Raw genomic sequence first — 18,682 nt, 5'->3', positions numbered from 1 at the left:
CCCTCCGTTGGTGGCTCAATCAACGCAACCTCGCATCAGGAAGGTCTTTCCTCCCGCTCCACTGGAAGATAGTGACCACCGACGCCAGTCTCCAGGGCTGGGGAGCAGTGTTTCGACATCACACAGCGCAGGGCCGATGGTCACCGAGAGAGAGTTGCCTCCAGATCAACATTTTGGAGATAAGAGCCGTCCGGCTAGCCTTGCAGCAGTTTCGGCACCTAGTACAGGGTTGCCCGGTCAGGATCCAGTCGGACAATGCGACGGCGGTGGCGTACATCAACCACCAAGGCGGCACAAGAAGTGTCGGGGCGATGCGAGAAGTCAAGAAGATCTTGCACTGGGCCGAGTGTCATCACTCCCTGATCTCAGCGGTACACATCCCAGGCGTGGACAATTGGGCGGCGGACTTCCTCAGCAGGGAAGGCCTCGCCTCCGGAGAATGGTCCCTCAACCGGGAAGTCTTCAACCAGATCTGCGACAGATGGGGAGTTCCGGACGTGGACCTAATGGCCTCACGGTTCAACCGTCAGGTTCCGCACTTTGTAGCGCGGTGCCGCGACCGCTTGGCTTTAGGAGTCGACGCTCTCACCCTGTCATGGAGCCAGTTCAGTCTCCCGTACATCTTCCCTCCGCTCCCTCTAATTCCGAGGGTCCTCAAGAAGATCAAGGCGGAAGGGATACCGGTCATCCTAGTGGCTCCAGATTGGCCCAGGCGAGCATGGTTCGCGGAACTAACTCAGCTCCTCGCAGACGCTCCGTGGCGCCTTCCAGACCGTCTAGATCTCCTGCAGCAGGGGCCTCTCTTCCATCAGAACTCACAGGTCCTAAATTTGACAGCCTGGCCATTGAATCCTGGGTTCTAGCTAAGGCTGGTTTTTCCTCAAAAGTGATTCAGACAATGATTAGGGCCAGGAAGCCATCTTCATCAAAGATTTACCACCGCACGTGGAAGGTTTTCTTCAGGTGGTGTGAAGAGCAGAATATTTCTTCTCCTCTCGCCTTCTCCCTTCCTTCCCTACTGGCGTTCTTGCAGTCAGGCCTAGATGCGGGTCTCTCGCTCGCAACACTAAAAGGCCAGATATCGGCGTTATCAATCCTGTTTCAGAAGCCACTGGCCGCTCGTCTACAGGTTAAGACCTTCATCCAGGGAGTGGCCCACCTGGCTCCGCCGTACCGTCGGCCTCTAGAACCGTGGGACCTTAATCTAGTCCTAGGGTCACTTCAAGGATCCCCATTCGAGCCCTTGCGTGAATCTTCCCTTTCTTACCTGTCTTGGAAGGTGGTGTTTCTTGTTGCCATCACTTCTATTCGCAGGACGTCAGAGCTGGCAGCTCTCTCTTGTCGTTCCCCCTTTTTGATTTTTCACCAGGACAAAGCGGTTCTCCGGCCAGATCCCGCTTTTCTCCCAAAGGTGGTCTCCCCGTTCCATCTTAACGAAGAAATCGTTCTTCCATCCTTCTGTCCTGGCCCCTCTCACAGCTTGGAGAGGTCCTTGCACACCCTGGACCTAGTGCGTGCACTTAGAATTTATGTCTCCAGAACCGCGCCGTTCCGTAAGTCAGATGGTCTGTTTGTTCTCCCTTCTGGTCCCAAGAGGGGTGAATCGGCATCCAAGGCCACAATTGCCAGATGGATCCGTTCTGCCATATCAGAGGCCTATCGGATTCGGGACAAGTCTCCGCCGCGGGGGGTAAAGGCGCACTCTACCCGCGCAGTGGGAGCCTCTTGGGCGATTAGGCATCAGGCGTCGGCCGACCAGGTCTGCAAGGCCGCCACCTGGTCTAGCCTGCATACCTTTACTAGGTTCTACCAAGTTCACACCCAAGCATCGGCAGATGCTATTTTTGGGAGAAAGGTCTTGCAGGCAGCAGTTGCACACCTGTAATAGGGTGGCAGCATTCAATTATAGTGCAAGCCCGCTGAGGGAGGTTGTTGTTTTCTTCCTATCTGCGGGTTTTTCGGTATTCCCACCCAGGGACTGCTTTTGGACGTCCCATGGTCCTGTGTCCCCCAATGAAACGATAGAGAAAGTAGGATTTTTGTGTACTCACCGTAAAATCTCTTTCTCTGAGTCTTCATTGGGGGACACAGCACCCACCCTGCTTGGTTTTTTGGTTGATTCAATTGCATTTGCCTGCTATTTTTTCAGTGGTCTTATGTTCATAGACCTCTTGTTTGCACGGCTGTTTTAGTTACAACTTGTGTTTATGTATGGTGATTCTGGTACTCCTCCTACTGCTTGTGCACCAACTGATCTGAGCCCGCCTCCGGCTCGGGGTGTATGCTGCTAGGGAGGAGCTAACTTTTTTGTGTTTACTTAGTGTCAGCCTCCTAGTGACAGCAGCATAACCCATGGTCCTGTGTCCCCCAATGAAGACTCAGAGAAAGAGATTTTACGGTGAGTACACAAAAATCCTACTTTTTTTTATTTTGCCACTTATTTGCAGAGATTTTAGCTAGTATTTGGAACCTAATAAGATATATTTATTTTTTTTAACTCCAATTGGCTGCTATGAGACAGTTTCCAATGTGATGTGTACTTCTTCTCTCTATATTACTCAATTAAAAGCAGGCAGCAACACTTAAAGCTAAGAAAAATGCGCCCTTTAAAACCTTACAAAACCCTTTTCATTGTGTGAAACAGCCCTGATCTCAGTATGATAGACTGCCTGGTCTCCTGGTCTAGCCTCCTGCATAATTAGAAAGCACAAATGACCAACACCTTCCAGTTAAGGTCACTGTAGGGGAGTGTAGGGGAGGGGATGTGCAGCTGAGTTTAGATGTGTCATATTACAAACACTTCTATCAGCTCTTCTCCTTTAATAGCACTGTCATCTCTGCTGTACTGCCTCTTCCCCCACACTGTGTGTCCTGAAGTGAGAGCTCAAAGTATCAGTAGCACACTTAAGTCTGTTGTGTTCAACTTATAATTACTGTGCAGAGAGATCAGAGCAAGATGTCATGACATCCGACACAGCAGTAGTCCAGAACAGGCAGGTTATTCCTGTGTGAGACATAATGACAGCCTGATCTCTCTGCAAAGCAAGTACAAGTTGCCAGAGCACAGCAGAGATAAGTGTGATATTGAAACGTTGAGCTCTCACTTCAGACACAGTGTGGGGGGAGGGGCAGTACAGAATAGATGATAGTGCTATGAAAGGAGAAGAGCTGATAGAAGGGCATGTAATGGGAAACATATAAACTCTGCTGCACTGCCCCTTCCCCTCACTCTTGGGGTCCTGTTACACATAGCGACGTACCAGTGATCCCACCAGCGATCTTACCTGGCAGGGATCGCTGGAATGTCGCTACATGGTCGCTGTTGAGCTGTCAATCAGGCAGATATTCACAGCGACCAGCTATCAGCCACTAGCGACCTGTGTAATGATGGCTCCCTGCACACTCAGAACCGGCGCTCGTTGGTCTCCCGCTGTCAAACACGCTTATTTGTGCTGCACAACGGGAGACCAACAAGCAAAAAATGGTCCTGATCGCTTGCTGCTGCTTGTCACACGCAGCGATATCACTGGCGAGGTCGCTGATACGTCACAAAACCTGTGACATTTCAGCGATCTCGTTAGCGATCTCGCTATGTGTGACAGGGGCTTTTCTCATGCAGGAGGTTAGACCAGGAGATAAGAGCTGAATGATTTCATCACACACTGAGAATCCTGCTGTAAGTTATTGTGGGGTATGTTCTTCTTTTCTTTGAGTGTTCCTGCCTGCTTATGATTGGTTGTCATGATATAGTGAGAAGTACATGCCACCCATTTGGACTTAACCTTTTTATATTTAACTCATTAGGTGCCTAATTCTTTGATTGCTGATATCTTCACAACAGAGAGGCAAATTAAAAAAAATATATATTAATTACGCTCTGCAGCCACTATTATATTCTATGTCCAGTTCAACATGAAAAAATTTGTCTTGAAGATGCATATGGACATTTTGTACTCTTGAAGTAGAAAGACAAATCATCTGATAAAAGCATTTTCTGAGCCATTAAATTATCAGTTTCCTAAACATTGAGCCAAAATGTAGCTTCAGTGTGGTCTTTCATGTTCTTTTCTCAGGAGAGGTGATGCAAAACATAAATATCTATTGAAATGCATAGATCTAAAGAGGATTGGGTTTATGTTTTCCTTGCTGAGCCTTATTCTAGTCTTGTAATAAGGTATCATAGCTTCCGTCTCCAAGAGAGACAATGAAGGCATAGTGAATGCTGGATGAGGGAGCACTTTGCACATGGCTAATTTACATGTTGTGTCACTCTGAGTATGAGGAAACCTCTGCACATGCTGGAATGATAACACTGCATTCTGACAGCACATAATGGCCTGCAGGACTGCTTAACACTTTTCTTTCCAGTATGAAAAATGCACGCCTTCCCGAGAGAGGAAATTGCAGTGGGGTTATTTTTAGTGTGGATTGATGCCACAAAATGTTCTAATGCAGAATAGAAGTCATCTACTTGTAGAATGTTTGCATTAGTATAATACTGTCTGGGCATTTGAAATGTTTTGACACCCACCCTTTTATTGAATAGTTACAGCACTTGTGATTAGAAATGAGTTATATAATTTGAGCAGCTCATGACTTCTCATCCTGGACACATGCTGATACTCCATTTTAATGTTATGATGCTGAAAGAATTACACATGAAATCCTTGAAAACATTTCCTATATCTTATTTCTTTTAAGGTTGTGATAATGCTTGTGATACATTGTTTGTTTGTGTTTTCTTAATGACTTATTGGCCAACACATATCTGATGATGATAATAATGATCTTATTGCAGGGCTCCCGGGCTCTTCAGTCTTATTGATAGTTTGTGGCCCCCTTTTATACCCATAAAAATTCACGGTCACAGTCAAGAACAAGTACAGGTGAGGAAAAAATTAAATCTGTTAATCCTAGACTCTGATCTACTAACAGGGCATTATTTGCCTCCCTACAGGTAAAAGTTGAAAAAAAATATTTCTCATGTATAAATGCATATGTGTTAGTGTCATACTCCACCTGACTATCTACAGTGAATGAAATGGTAGAGCACATGTGTTACTACTACAGCTGATCAAATGTGATTTGGAAGATTTGGAGTTACCAATCGTGCGTATTTTACAGGGAGATTCAATTTGCCACAAAGTTATTCTTTATGACTAGAACGATCCTTATTATGTTATTTTGTCTCTTATACACCATAGCATAATAAATGTAGAATACAAAATAAAATTAAATACTCACCTCTACGGTCCTCCTGTCATTTTCTTTTCCCCTTCCCAGTTGCGCGCATTCTCTTCAATATCTTCAGTCCAGGCACTTGTTTGCAGCTTGACTAGACCTCAGACATCACTGTTCAAAGTGTCGTTGTTCGGCGATGCATTCTGAAACGTCACGATTTTCACCACGATGGTATGCCACACAGTGACGTCTGAAGTCATGCTGAGCCTGATGCCTGGAGTCAAACTGCCGCAGAGAATGTGGATAACATCAAAAGGGGAAAAAGTGTTGCAGAGGAGCAGACGACGGGCTGCGTGGTGTCAAGGTAGAGAAGTCTTGAGGTAGTATTATTTATTTTTAACGATTTGCCTGGTCCTCTAAAATGTAGTAAAATAGCGGCAGCAGTTAACCGCTAGTTCTCGGAATTCACGTGGAGCAAATTGCTAAAAATTCATATTTTGGAGAATCCTAATTTTTGTCGAATTTTAAGGTTGAGTTCAATACCATGTGTTTAAATTTGCTCATCTCTAGTTACCACTATGTTTTTTAAGGGAGTCTGTCACCAGGTTTTACCTACCTTATCTGACAGCAGCATAATGTAGGAAAAAAGGCCATGATTTCAATGATTAGTTTACAGAGTATAGCAGTTTTTGTTTTTTTTTCCCAAAACTTTTTATTACTTTTCCAATTTTTTATAAACATAACAAGATGTTCATGGTTACACAAGGAAAAATATTTGTCTGACAATATGTGACTTAATAGGGTGCGATGCCCCAACTTGATATTTTAAACTGTTTATCTGTTTGATATGATCTCTATTAAACCAAGGCAAAAGTACTAAGAAATAACATACGCGATACAAGTCAATTAAAATCATTAAACCCCTGTGCCAAGCCCGAATGCTTCCAAATTTTCTGGCACGTCTTGTTGCTACCTTAGCATCTCGTCTCCCATTCCCTCCGGAACCCACACTTACGTGATTTTCAATTTACCCAGGTTGTCCTGGATATCATTCAGAAGGTACCATTCCGATTGTATAAAAGGTATCATCAGATTATTTATTTCTCCCTGAGTAAATTGACTTTCAATGAAGTTTCTCCATTTCCCAAAGAACTTGGGTGACAACCTGTCTTTGTCCCTTTCCGCTTCCAGTTTCTCCAGCCTCAATAGATTATGTAATTCACCGATGACCTCTTTTATGGATGGGCCCTCCCTTTGTATCCAATGTTTTAAGATGGACCGTTTGGCTATCATGGCTACGTCATGTATTATTGTATATTTCTTCTTTCCCGGCATATCCGATCCCCCTCTTACTCCTCCCTCAAAGGAATGAAAAATCCACACCATTAGCTCTAGATTTCCAGAAATTCCCCATGTTGCCTGGACAAATAATCTAACTTGATTCCAGAACCTGTGAATTTCCTTACACTCCCATAGTCCATGTAGCATATCTGTTTTTTCTCTTTGACATTTAGAACACCGCATATCTCTTCCCGGAATGTTGAAGCCCATAATAGCCCTATGTAAAATTCTAAATTGGGTGTCTCTCCATCTCTCATTGGTAACATGTTTCCGCATCTGTACCCATCCCTTCAATATATTCCCTACACTTCCTGCCCTTTTAATTGTTTCCCCCACGCTGTTAGAGTTCGGCTATCCTCCCCGGATATTAGCACTCCTCGAAATGTTCGGTAAATTTGGGAAACATTTACACTTGCTACATCACTTTCCATAAGCTCATCAATCAAACTCTTATTCAATTCCTTTCCAAGCTCACCCAAATCTACAAATACTCCATGCTTCAATTGTTCATATTGGATGATATGTGAGCTATTAAGGTCATACTTGTCAAGCACTTCCCGCCCTGTCAGCCACCTTCTCTCCTCCACATTCATGACATCCTTCATTCTCTCGACTCCCTTCTCTTTCCATCTAGTAAATAGCTTATTTTCCCGTCCCATGGGAAAGTTCGGAGATGCCCAGGGATTTAAGTACTTAGATACTTTCCATGACAGCCCCAATTTCTTTCTTACCAGTTTCCATGTTAGCATAGTATCTCGGAATAAGATTGAGTTCCTTATGTGCCCATCCGCCCTGGACAATGGGGAGTGTAAAATGGACGCCAAATCCCAAGGTGATGCATAATTGGCTTCCATGCCATAGTCTGAGTGCCTACTCGTTCCTCTCATCCATTCAAACACATGTCTCATTATACACACCAGGTTATAACCCCGAACATCTGGGAAACTAAGACCTCCTTCCTCCGTTGACTTCATCAGTGATCGTAACTTTATCCTAGGTTTCCTTCCCCTCCATATAAAATCCGCATACGCTGAGTTGAGCCTATTTACGTCCCTCAGTTTTATCAATATCGGGATCGTCTGGAATGGGTACAATAGCCTAGGAAAGCTCATCATTTTTATCAGGTGACATCTTACCAGTAGTGGTAGAGGCAGACCCTTCCATCCCTTTAGTTGTGCTATAATGTTCCTAATTAGCGGGCCATAATTCATCTCGTAAATTGATTCCACCGTTCTTCCTATATGAATTCCCAGGTATTTAAGTGATGTCTGTGCTATAGGAATGCCACATAGACAACCATCCCTTGCATTCCCCCCTTTTAGGAACAGGATCTCACAGCAGTTTTAACACAGAGTTCTCAGATGTATCATGCAGTAGAGATCAGAAAGCTAACCCCACCCACACCATGGCTTTCTGTGTACATTGTCTATTAACAGTGAGTTTCTTATCTGTGGTCTAACAACTACTCACATGCCCTTTATTCCTGGCAGTGATAATTATCTGGTAATCTTTTTTCAACCTAAGTAACTATAAATTAAGTAAAAAGAGCACACAGCCTAATAAATGACAGATACCTGAAATCTCTGTTTCAGTGCCCATTTCCTAATGTCTTCAGATTAAATAGCAAAAACCTGCTGACAGATTCCTTTTAAGGCTATGTGCGCACTTACCGGATTTTGCCGCGGATTTTCCGCGGATTTGCTGCATGTTTCGCTGCAGAAAATGTTCATAACATCTCTGCAGTGAATCACCAGCAAATCCTATGGAGAAAAAAAATCCTGTGCGCACTGGGCGGAATTTTACAGCTGCATGTTTTGCTGCGGGAATCCCGCAGCAAAAACAAGTGCATGTCACTTCTTTTCCGCACATCGCTGCGGGATTTCACTCCATTGACTCCAATGTTAATCATGAAATCCCGCAAGGAATAACGCAGGCAGCAAATTCTGTGCGGTTCACTGCGTTTTCCTGCGTTATTCCCTGCGGTATTTCGCGGTTTACCTCCGGTAATGTATATCGCCTGTCTGCGGTTTTGCAGGGAAGTGATGTCATTACAGGAAGAGGAAGCAAAGCAGAGAGTAAACACACACACATCACAGACACAGACACAGAACACATCACAGACATAGAACACATAGACACAGACACATAGAACACACATAGAAAGAAAACGGAAATATAGGAAAAAAAGAACGTGGGCTCCGCTGCATATTTACCTTCCAGCCGAGGTAAGCACACAGCGGCGGCCCGGTATTCTCAGGCTGGGGAGGGAGAGGGGCAGGGTTAATGTCCCCTGCCTCACTCCCCCTCCGGCAGCCGAGAATATCAGCCGCTGCTGCCCCGGCACTGTCGCATGCATTATGCGGCAGGACCGGCGTGTCCTCGGCTCTTCTTGCCACCGTGTAGCAGTGGCAGCAAGGTAATACAAGGGGTTAATGATGGTGGGGGACCACCGCCATTAACTCCAGGCTTGATCATGGCAGCGTCTATGTGACAGCTGACATGATCAACCCGTAAGTAAAGTGAAAAAAACACAGACACCGAAAAATCCTTTATTTTAAATAAAACAAACAAGCCTTGTTCACCCTTTTATTAACCCCCCCCAAACAAAGCTCCGGCGTAATCCACCGCTCCGGCGTAATCCACAGGTCCTGCGCTGCTTCCATCCAGCCGCGACTGTCACAGCAGAGGTAATTACCGGTCATTTCCCACGGCCGGTAATGTGAACTCACTGCCGACCGTGGGAAATGCAGCAATCTGTCCTCTATCTATCCTTCTATCTATCCCTCTGTCTGTCTGTCTATCTATCCCTCTATCTATTCTTCTGTCTATCTACTATCTCAGAATTAAATGACTTTTTTTTTTTTTTTTTTCAATGTGCTTTATTGCATTGAATGCAATAAAGCACATCCCAACCCGCACGCGGCAAAACCGCGGCAATACCGCGAATAATACCGCGGTAAAACCGCAGCAAACCGCATGCGGTTTTCGGGTGCGGTTTCCCGCGGTTTTTTACCGCGGGTGCGGTAATCTTTGAGAGCATGCGGAATTTTCTCAAGAAAATTCCATTTCCCAGTGCGCACAAGGCCTAACACCTTCCTGTCACAGTCCATTTTTGTTTTTGTGATTTGATTTTCCCTCCTCTTGTTCTAAGAGCCATAATTTTATTTTTTATTTTTCTATCGATTGATGAATCGTATGAACTCCTGATCTTTCAGGGCATTTGTTTTAGCATTTAATTTATTGGAAAACAATTCCACATGTGATGAAATGTAAAAGGAAAAAAAAGGAATTATGCCTTTTTTTTTAGGTTTTCTTTTTTACAACCTACACCGTAGTAAAATTACTCTGAATCCTAATTCTCCAAGGTCAGTACCATTACAGTGATACTAAACTTGTACAGTTGTATTGTTATTTTTCTTTCATTTGAGGGGAGAAAAAAAAAATTTGTCATTTTCGCCAGACCCGTGACATTTGTCGACTGAACTGAGTGAAGGTTCTTTGTATATGCATGACGAGCATGCAGTTCTAGTGTTATTAAATTTGATTGATACTGCTTTAATCAATCTGGTTAATTTTATATTTTAATAGATTGGATTTTTATTAACCCTACAATACCAAATATTTTTATGTATTTTTTTGTGAACTTTAATATATTCAAAATATTGTTTATTTTTTACTTTTTTCTTAGTCCCCTCAGGAGACTTGATCTTGTGTTTGTCCAAATTCTTATACCAGGGCTGGACAAATTGCAACCTGCGGGCCAGATCTGGCCCTCTGGCTGTTCCATTATGGCCTGTGGATGGAGACTGCTGGAGAACTGAACACATTGGACAACGGACTGCACCATGCTCTCCCCCGCCACCGTTGCTGCCTGATTTCACCTCTGTTTGCATACTCAGGATGCAGACAGCAGTGAACACATTGGTGGACGAGAGGCAGCTCCGTCTTCCACCAATCAGCAAGAGGCATAGCAAACGCGATCCTGTCACATCATTGTGTGTGTTGTGTGAAACATTAGTGCACCGGAGAACAGAGTAGAGCTGGAGGGGAACAGGTTCGAGATATGTGGTGTTTCTTTTTTTATTTCATGTGTATGGGATATTTTCATGTTTTCATGTATGTAGATGAGTGTTTGGGGGATCATAATGTATATAAAGGGCTATATTTGGGCTCAGAAATGTACAGTGGTATGGAAACGTTTGGGCACCTGGTTAAAATTACTGTTATTGTGAACAGTTAAGCAAGTTGAAATGATCTATAAAAGACAAAGTTAAAGATAACATATTTCCTTTGTATTGTAGGCCAAAAAAAAAATATTTTCATCTTTTGACATTTTAAAATTGACAAGAAAAGAAAATGAGCTGATGCAAAAGTTTTGACACCCTGCATGGGTAGTACCCATCGTGTTTCCCCGAAAATAAAATCTATCACAAAAATAAGCTATAGTAGAATTGTTCAGCCTTTTTGGACCAAAAATAAGCCCTAGTTGTGGATCAACATACTAATAGTATGCTGGAATAGGTTTTGGGAAGCCCTTTCAGGTTATATAACTTTTATTGGTGTACGTTGTTGTGAACTCCAGAAGTTTATAGCCACATACTGGCTAGTTAATGGAATGAATATTCACCCCCTTTCCCGCCCATAACTCACCCACCCCTCTGCCAGAGGCAGTGGTTGGAACTTGTGTTAATGAAATAATGAATATTCACCCCTTTCCCCACCCACATCACTATGATGGGTGTCAGTGATTCTCTCAGATTATCATTTTAGAATCGCAGCTCAATGCTCACACTGGTCGGCAGCTCTTCTGACCCGAGCGGGTCAACGTGTAGTTCTATGCAGCTGTCATGCTCAGGTGAGAAGAGCTACCAGCCATTGTGCTGCATTCCTGCGATGACAGTCTGAGTTATTCATTGACACCCAACAGAGGGGTGGGCAGAGAGACGGGTGAATATTAATTATTTCATTAATACAAGTTCGAATCAATGACGCCAGCAGAGGGGTGGGTGGGGAAAGGGATGAATATTCATTATTTCATTAACACAGGTTTCAATTATTGATGCTGGCAGAAGGGTGGGCAAGATTATGGGTGGGAAGCCGGCTTACAGCAATAGACATATTGTGAGTAGGAGAAGGGATGAATTTCAATTTTTGTTCAAGTAATTTTTCCTTGGAAAGGTCTTCCAGTTCTGTGAGATTCCTGGGTCGTCTTGCATTCACTGCTCTTTTGAGGTCTAGCCACAGAGGGATCTCTAGAAAGTCTCAGTGTGTAAAGGGGCCCTGACAGTTGCGGGTGGATCAGAGATCCATCCGCCTTTGTTAATCCATTAATCATACTGTCAATCTCTGAAGCGTGCCATTCTCCGCTCCCATCAATGCCCTTGTGACGTCTTCACGGGGTGCCGATGGGTTGTCATGAAATCTAAGGGTCAGCTGTTGACCCCTGTGACTCTCATGACGTTCTTCCGGCATTCACAGGAGATTGTGATTTCTGCTGTACAATATCAAGTTTAAATAAAAAACAATAATTGCAGAATTTTACTTCTTTTGCAATTTCACCGCACAGGGATTTTGTTCCCCATTTTTCCTTTGCATTATGTGGCAGAATGAATTGTCTCATTCAAAAGTACAACTCGTCCCGCAAAAAACAAGCCCTCATATGGCTATGTGGAAGGAAAAATAAAAAAGTGGGGGATGAAAAAACGATATCGCCAAAACAGAAAATCGCATTGTAATGAAGGGGTTAAAGTATACCTCCACTTTAAAAAAAATAAATAAATTGTATTGCAGGATTTGGCAGTATAATCTATTTCTTAATCACTCTGATAGAGGTTTTTGCTGTTAACTTCGCAACCTGGTCTGGAAAAAACTATGTAATGTAAAAGTAAAAAAATATATAAAGTGATAGGTTATGGATGATTCACCACGTTGCATACAAACTCTCTATGTCTAATCATCCAGATGGGTACCATGAAAGCTGGTGCGATGGAGCAAAGTGGATACAAAAACAGAAAACATTTTTTCTATTATTCCCAAGCAGCGACCTTGCTCGTTTCCTTTTAGCTACCGGTCCAGGAGCAGGTGTTGTGAGATCGTTTGATCCGTACTCCTACATTGGAGACAGAACCTAGCTACTGGAGTCAGACACTGCCCTTGAACTGTCTATTCAGTGGGACACAGCCCTGTGAACGTCTTCCTACCTGCTACATTCCCAGCGCCTATTCTGATAGTACAGGATACAAGCACCAAACAAAAAGTCAGCTCAGCATTCCACCTTTGTCATCAGGCTCCTGAATTCACACGAATGGCCAGTAACAACATACAAGAAAAGAAAGGAAAACCAGCAATGAAGGAAAGTGAAGGGTGAAGATGTTAAAAAATGCTTGCTTTGGTAGTTCTGAAATATAAAAATACAGTCAGACAGTGACTTAAAAAAAATGCAACGTGTCGAAGTGCATCCTACAAACCAAAGTGTTTTGGCAGTACCATCGGCTGTGCCTTACTCAAGGTCATAATTCTCTGGCTGGTCTCCCCGAGATCAGTGATTGTTTTGTTTTGATAACCATGATTAAGGCATAGCTATTGGCACTGCCAAAACACGTTGGGTTTTAGAGGTGCAATCCAACACTTTGTATTTTTTAATGCCACTGTCTGACTGTATTTTTATACTTCAGATCTATTAAAGCAAGCTTTTTTTTATGTCTTCACCACTGGCTTTCCTTCATCGATGGATTTCCTTTCTTCTCTTGTATTCTGATTAGGTCTGCAATAATAATCTTGCAGAGGACCTACTCAGAAGAGGCACCAGGAAGTCGGCAGGTAGGAGAAGGTTCACAGGGCTCTATAGATCGGTGCCTTTGGACTACTGACATGCTTGCTAGGTCTGATTTCTGTGAATCTTTTTAACGACTCTACAAGGCACAACTCTGTCATTATTACAGCACCAGCACATTCACTTGCATTGGGTAAAATTGTAGTAAATGGTAATACGGGGCACAAACGATAGTAAAGGCCCCTTTACACACTGCAACATCGCTAGCGATATCACTGTAACGTCACCGGTTTTGTGACGTAATAGCGACCTCCCAAGTGACATTGCAGTGTGTGACATGCATCAGCAACCTGGCCCCCGCTGTGAAGTCGCTGATCGCTACAAATCGTTCAGGAACATTTTTTGGTCCTTTGTTTCCCGCTGCACAGCATGCATCGGAGTGTTTGACACTGTTACAATGACATCGTTAGCGACTTAGAACCTAGCCCGTAGGCGTGCTATAGCATTCCCTTTTCCGCCCCCTTACCTCCGATTGGTGGTCACTGTTGCATTCTGATTGGGCAGCTTTCACTGAAAAGAAGGCAACTTTAGCGCTTCTGTCCTTTGTTTCAAAGCTAGCTTGTTGCTGAGCGTGCTGGTTTGCGGATCATTAGAGAGTTCTCCAGTCTGCAATACTATAAAGTCTATATGGTAAGCATCATTTGATTGAAGCTGTATTGATGCTGTATAGCTAAACCAGTGTGTAGTCGCCGCACAGAGAACTCTACAAAGATTCGCTAAGCTACAGAAGCTCAGGAACAAAGGATATACAAGCGCAGCTTTTGCCAATCTTCCAAGCTCGGGGTCGCCAATAAGAACACACTAGCGATCACCAATCGGAGCTGAGGGGGGCGTGTAAAAAGGACACCTAGGTGGTTTCAGTCGTAAAATAGCTGCTATGTGACATGTCCCCAACGATCAGCGAGGTAATTCTGCAGGTCCGTATCGCTGCTGTGTCGTTGGCCAGATCTGCCTTTTTGACAGCTCACCAGTGACTGTTTAGAGACTTTCCAGCGATCCCGGCCAGGTCGGGATCGCTAAAAAGTCTGTGTGTAAAGGGGTCTTTACTGAGCCTAGTAAACAATGCTGGAGACATTATCTCACTGGAGCCATGTTCTCTTTATACAGCTGATTAAAGGAGGTACTGAAACTTTGACCACCAGCAATCCTATGTTAATTGCCTATCCTAAGAACAGGCCATCAACTTTCTGCTGTGTTATACAATTGTGTGCTACAAACTGTGATTCCTGGGAACACCATGCTCGTACCATGCAAGTGAAATTCAGTCTGTTTTTCAGCAATCATTAGAGAACGGTTAAAGAGGACCTGTCTCCAGGTCAAAAGTGACTAATTTGTGCTCTTATATTATTCTCCCTGCTCCTATTGTTGTTTCTTTTTGTTCTTTTAAACCCAGCATATGTTTACAGAGATGCGGGTTATTTTTTATTCACTGCTAATTTTTTTGGTCTTTTCCAAAGGGCCTGACTCTCAGGATTTTCTGGGGCTATGTCTGTAGGCTAATAGCTCGTGCCCACGATCAGGGTTATGAGGTGTTCTGGACTCAGTGTATTTTCGCTATATTCACTGCGTTTTCTCACACAGGAGACTCAACTGTCTCCTCACAGGAAATTGACCTGCTGCAGATAAGAAAACTGCACCGCAGGTCATTTTATGCAGCATTCATAAGAAGCACAGTGGGCTGGAGATTTCTATTAATCCCATCCACTGTACTGTACAACACAGCGTTTTGGACGCTACAAAAATATGCTACATCCAAGACATTACCATTCCTGATCGTGGGCTTGTAACTTCAAAGATTAGAAAAATTAGCACCAATTTAAAAGGCTTGGACCTGATGACTGACCCTCTTTCAGTAGAGGAGCCGCCTTCACATTTTTATGCTTATTTGAAATGAAACACATAAGTCCCTCCAGGCAATATTCATTGCAGAGTTCCTGAATCATTATATGACCTAGGATTGTTTTGTGAGAAAATAAATGTTCTGTAAATGAGTACAGAATTACAGATTAATGCCTCATAGCTTCTTAATATGGTAACCATTAGCAGAACAAAAGCAATCTATTAATCTTCTATATGAAGTTAATCTTGGGCTAGTTCAAGTGAATAGTAGCACCTGTTAACCTTAATGCATGATGTTTTGCGACACATGGAAAAGTTGACAGTGATTTCAGAAAAAATTATATTGAGCTTAGTTTTAATTGAAAATGTTTTTCATTGGACTCATAGCAAAACTTTGAAGTTGAGGCATAAACTAATATTCTACATAAAATTTCAGTATGTGAGCAAGTGCACCTGAACCTGAAAATCAGCCAGCAGCATCTAACTATATAGTATAATGCATCAAAGAAACAATAAATCTTGCAGTGGAAAACATGAAAATGAACAAATAAACAGCAGTTGAAATATTATTATTATTATTATTATTATTATTATTATTATTATTATTATTTTTACACAGTTCTCAGTGTGGTATAAATGATAAGACAGCTTTATTTCTTGGGTCAGTACAGTTAGTGATACCATATTTATATATTTTTGTACGTTTTAATACTTTTATACACCAAAAATATATATTTTTTTAAGAATTTTATTTTTTGGCACCATATTCTGAGAGCCATTTTTTAGTTTTTGGTCAACAGAGCTGTATGAACACTTTTTGCAGAACACGGTGACATTTTAATTTGTTTCATTTTGGGGTATCTAACATTTTTTTATTCAGATTTTTTGGACACGAACAAAAAACAGTAATTCAGTTATTGGTTTTATTTATATGCAGTAAAAGTGATAAAACAGGTTTATTCTTCAGTCCATTACAAATATAGCAATACAATATATATATATATATATATATATATATATGTATATATATATATATATATATATATATATATATATATATATATATATATATACATATATATATATATATATATATATAGTGGGTTGGTTGTTTTTTTTTTTTAAAAATAATTTGCTACTTTTGCAGACTAAAAACAAAATTTTACAAAAATGTATTTTTTCTTGCAAAATTATTGAAATAGGAGTGCTGGACAATTGGTGTGCATTTCCAAATGCACCATGCCACAAATCTTCATTTGGGCACTGAAGTAAGACTTGTAGCATACAGAATGTCGCCGCTCTTCATGAATTTAATGATAGTCGGTTGCTATGCTACTGTTCCTCCCATTTTGTCAGAGCCTGGACAAAATGGGGTGAGAATGTAATAAGTTGCAAAATGTTTGCACAGCCTCATGTTCTGACAAAATTTTGCGATTTTAAGCTTTTTATGCCAGATCTCTGTCTTAATCCTCTTTCACACATCAGTGAAAAACAGACGTTTTTCACTAACGTGATAAAAACGCATGTGTCCCTACATGTGTTGTGATTTCACGACACACACGTGTGTCTTCCATGTGCTATCAGTGATCAGTGATACCACATGGAGATCAGGTACTTCAAGCTAACCTATCCACGCTCCTGCTGTCCGTGGTGCTGAATCGCCGAATCTGGTGTCTCCCTGCTGCTGCTGCTACCGGGTCAGCTGTGCAGTGAACACTCATGAGCATAATTAGCCGGCTTGTAAGCAGCGGCCGAAGACAGCATCACTGGAGATGGGGAGTATAAAAATCATTTTATTTCAAAGATACGTTTTTTTTCTGGTACGTGTTACACGGATCACACCACTGTGTGGTCTGTGTAACATCAGTGATGCCAGAAAAAAATGGACTTGTCTCCGTGCGGAGCACATGGAGATGCGTGTACGCCGCACGGAAATACGGTCAGTGAAAAATCACTGATGTGTGAGCAGATCCATATTTTAATGGGTCTGCGTATGTCCGCAATTCTGCTACGTAGAAAAACTGCCACATACGTACCAGAATCACTCACTGAATGGGGCCCATAGACTCCTGTGTCATCCGGCACGTCAGTGTATCTGTCTGGGAATCAGTGAAGATGGCAATCAGTGAGTATTTTAACACACTTCCTCTACATTTTTTCATCTTCTCATTTACACAAATTTATGCAACAAAAAGTTTGCTGGGATTGCGGAGCCTCTTGGACACATTGAGGAAATGTATTTGTATATTTTTAATTTTTATTATTTCTTTTTACATGTTTAATTGTAATATGAGACAAACAACAATCAAAGGAAGAGAAATTGAGAGTAATTTGTGGTATATTCATGTTTTTGTGCATTTTCTATTTTTAGTTTTCCTTTATGTAATGAATTTCGTAGGTCACAACTATTACTATGTTGTTACAGACATAAGAAAGGTGTTAATTATTGATGAGCAAGTGTGCTCGGCTACTTAATCGAGCATCGGCATGGTCGGGTACTCGCGGAGCGTAGCCGAGTATTGTGTGTACTTTGATATTTTGTCCGTGAAACAATGACCAAAACAAACAGGCTTGCTTGACTGTATGATGTGTGCAGTCATCCCAGGGAGAGCCATTCGCAGTCTCTGAAGGTCTCTACCAGGGGATAAAACAACGTTCTCAGATGTAGTGTGACATAAAAAATGAGTACCAGGCATTCCAGCACTTTAGTGCTTGACCATCACTAGTGTTAATCATTGACCTGCTGGGCAGCAACGGGCACCTACCTGATTTTTGTAACTGAGGTAGTTTGGCTTGACAGTGTAGAAAATGCAGTCAAGTCTATACATAAAAAATATATTTTAGTCTGTACATCTTTATATGCCATGGTTTTACAAACTCAACTCCTACACATTAGTTTTATTTCATAAGGAAGTTTATTCAGATGGATGTGTGCCGCCCCCGTGCCAGCAGCCGTGCTGCTCGGATCCAGATCTGCTGTATGGCTCGAGGGACTCCACCAGACCCGGGGGTCGCGCAGACACTTCGAATAAAAGGGGACGTATTTGTGCGGGATTTGCTGTAATTAGTCCGTGACACCACCCACGGTGTGTGGTGAGATGTGGCACTACCGCTGCTGTTATGGGGTACCTGGGGGGCGATGGGATGGCAGCTGGATATTAACCCCTCTGTGGGTAGGGATGGATGCCCCAGGGCCCAGGGTTGTGCAGGGTTGTAGGGACCAGTAAACTTACAGTTCGGTTGTCCTGGTGCTGGATGAAGTTGCACTGATGTATGGAGTCAATAAACGCAAAGTCCTTTTGGTAAACCAAGGTGTTGGTGGCCGGCCGCAGACGAGTGTACCTGATCCCACACCCGGGCTAGTAGTCAATGTCTCCTCTGCACGCTTTGTGTTGTGTGTTGGACCTCCCGGTGTGAAACACGAGGGTCCACTCCCGGTCCATTGGTTGGGAGCCTTGCCTGCTGACGCTGACCCTTGGGATCTACCGG

At 42.8% G+C, this 18,682-nt stretch overlaps 1 protein-coding gene across 1 annotated transcript in view; it reads left to right on the top strand.

Annotated features, from left to right (window-relative positions):
- The window catches only part of SPIDR (scaffold protein involved in DNA repair), a 667,795-nt gene that overhangs the window by 558,362 nt on the left and 90,751 nt on the right, over positions 1-18,682 (top strand). Inside the window, exon 12 of the mRNA XM_075353290.1 lies at positions 4,799-4,886. Coding sequence (XP_075209405.1) covers positions 4,799-4,886 — 88 coding nt within the window. The remainder of the gene's footprint in view (positions 1-4,798; positions 4,887-18,682) is intronic.

This window comes from Anomaloglossus baeobatrachus, chromosome 6, assembly GCF_048569485.1.
Source record: "Anomaloglossus baeobatrachus isolate aAnoBae1 chromosome 6, aAnoBae1.hap1, whole genome shotgun sequence".
Taxonomy (NCBI): Eukaryota; Metazoa; Chordata; class Amphibia; order Anura; family Aromobatidae; genus Anomaloglossus; species Anomaloglossus baeobatrachus.
This window is presented reverse-complemented; position numbering and strand designations above follow the sequence as displayed.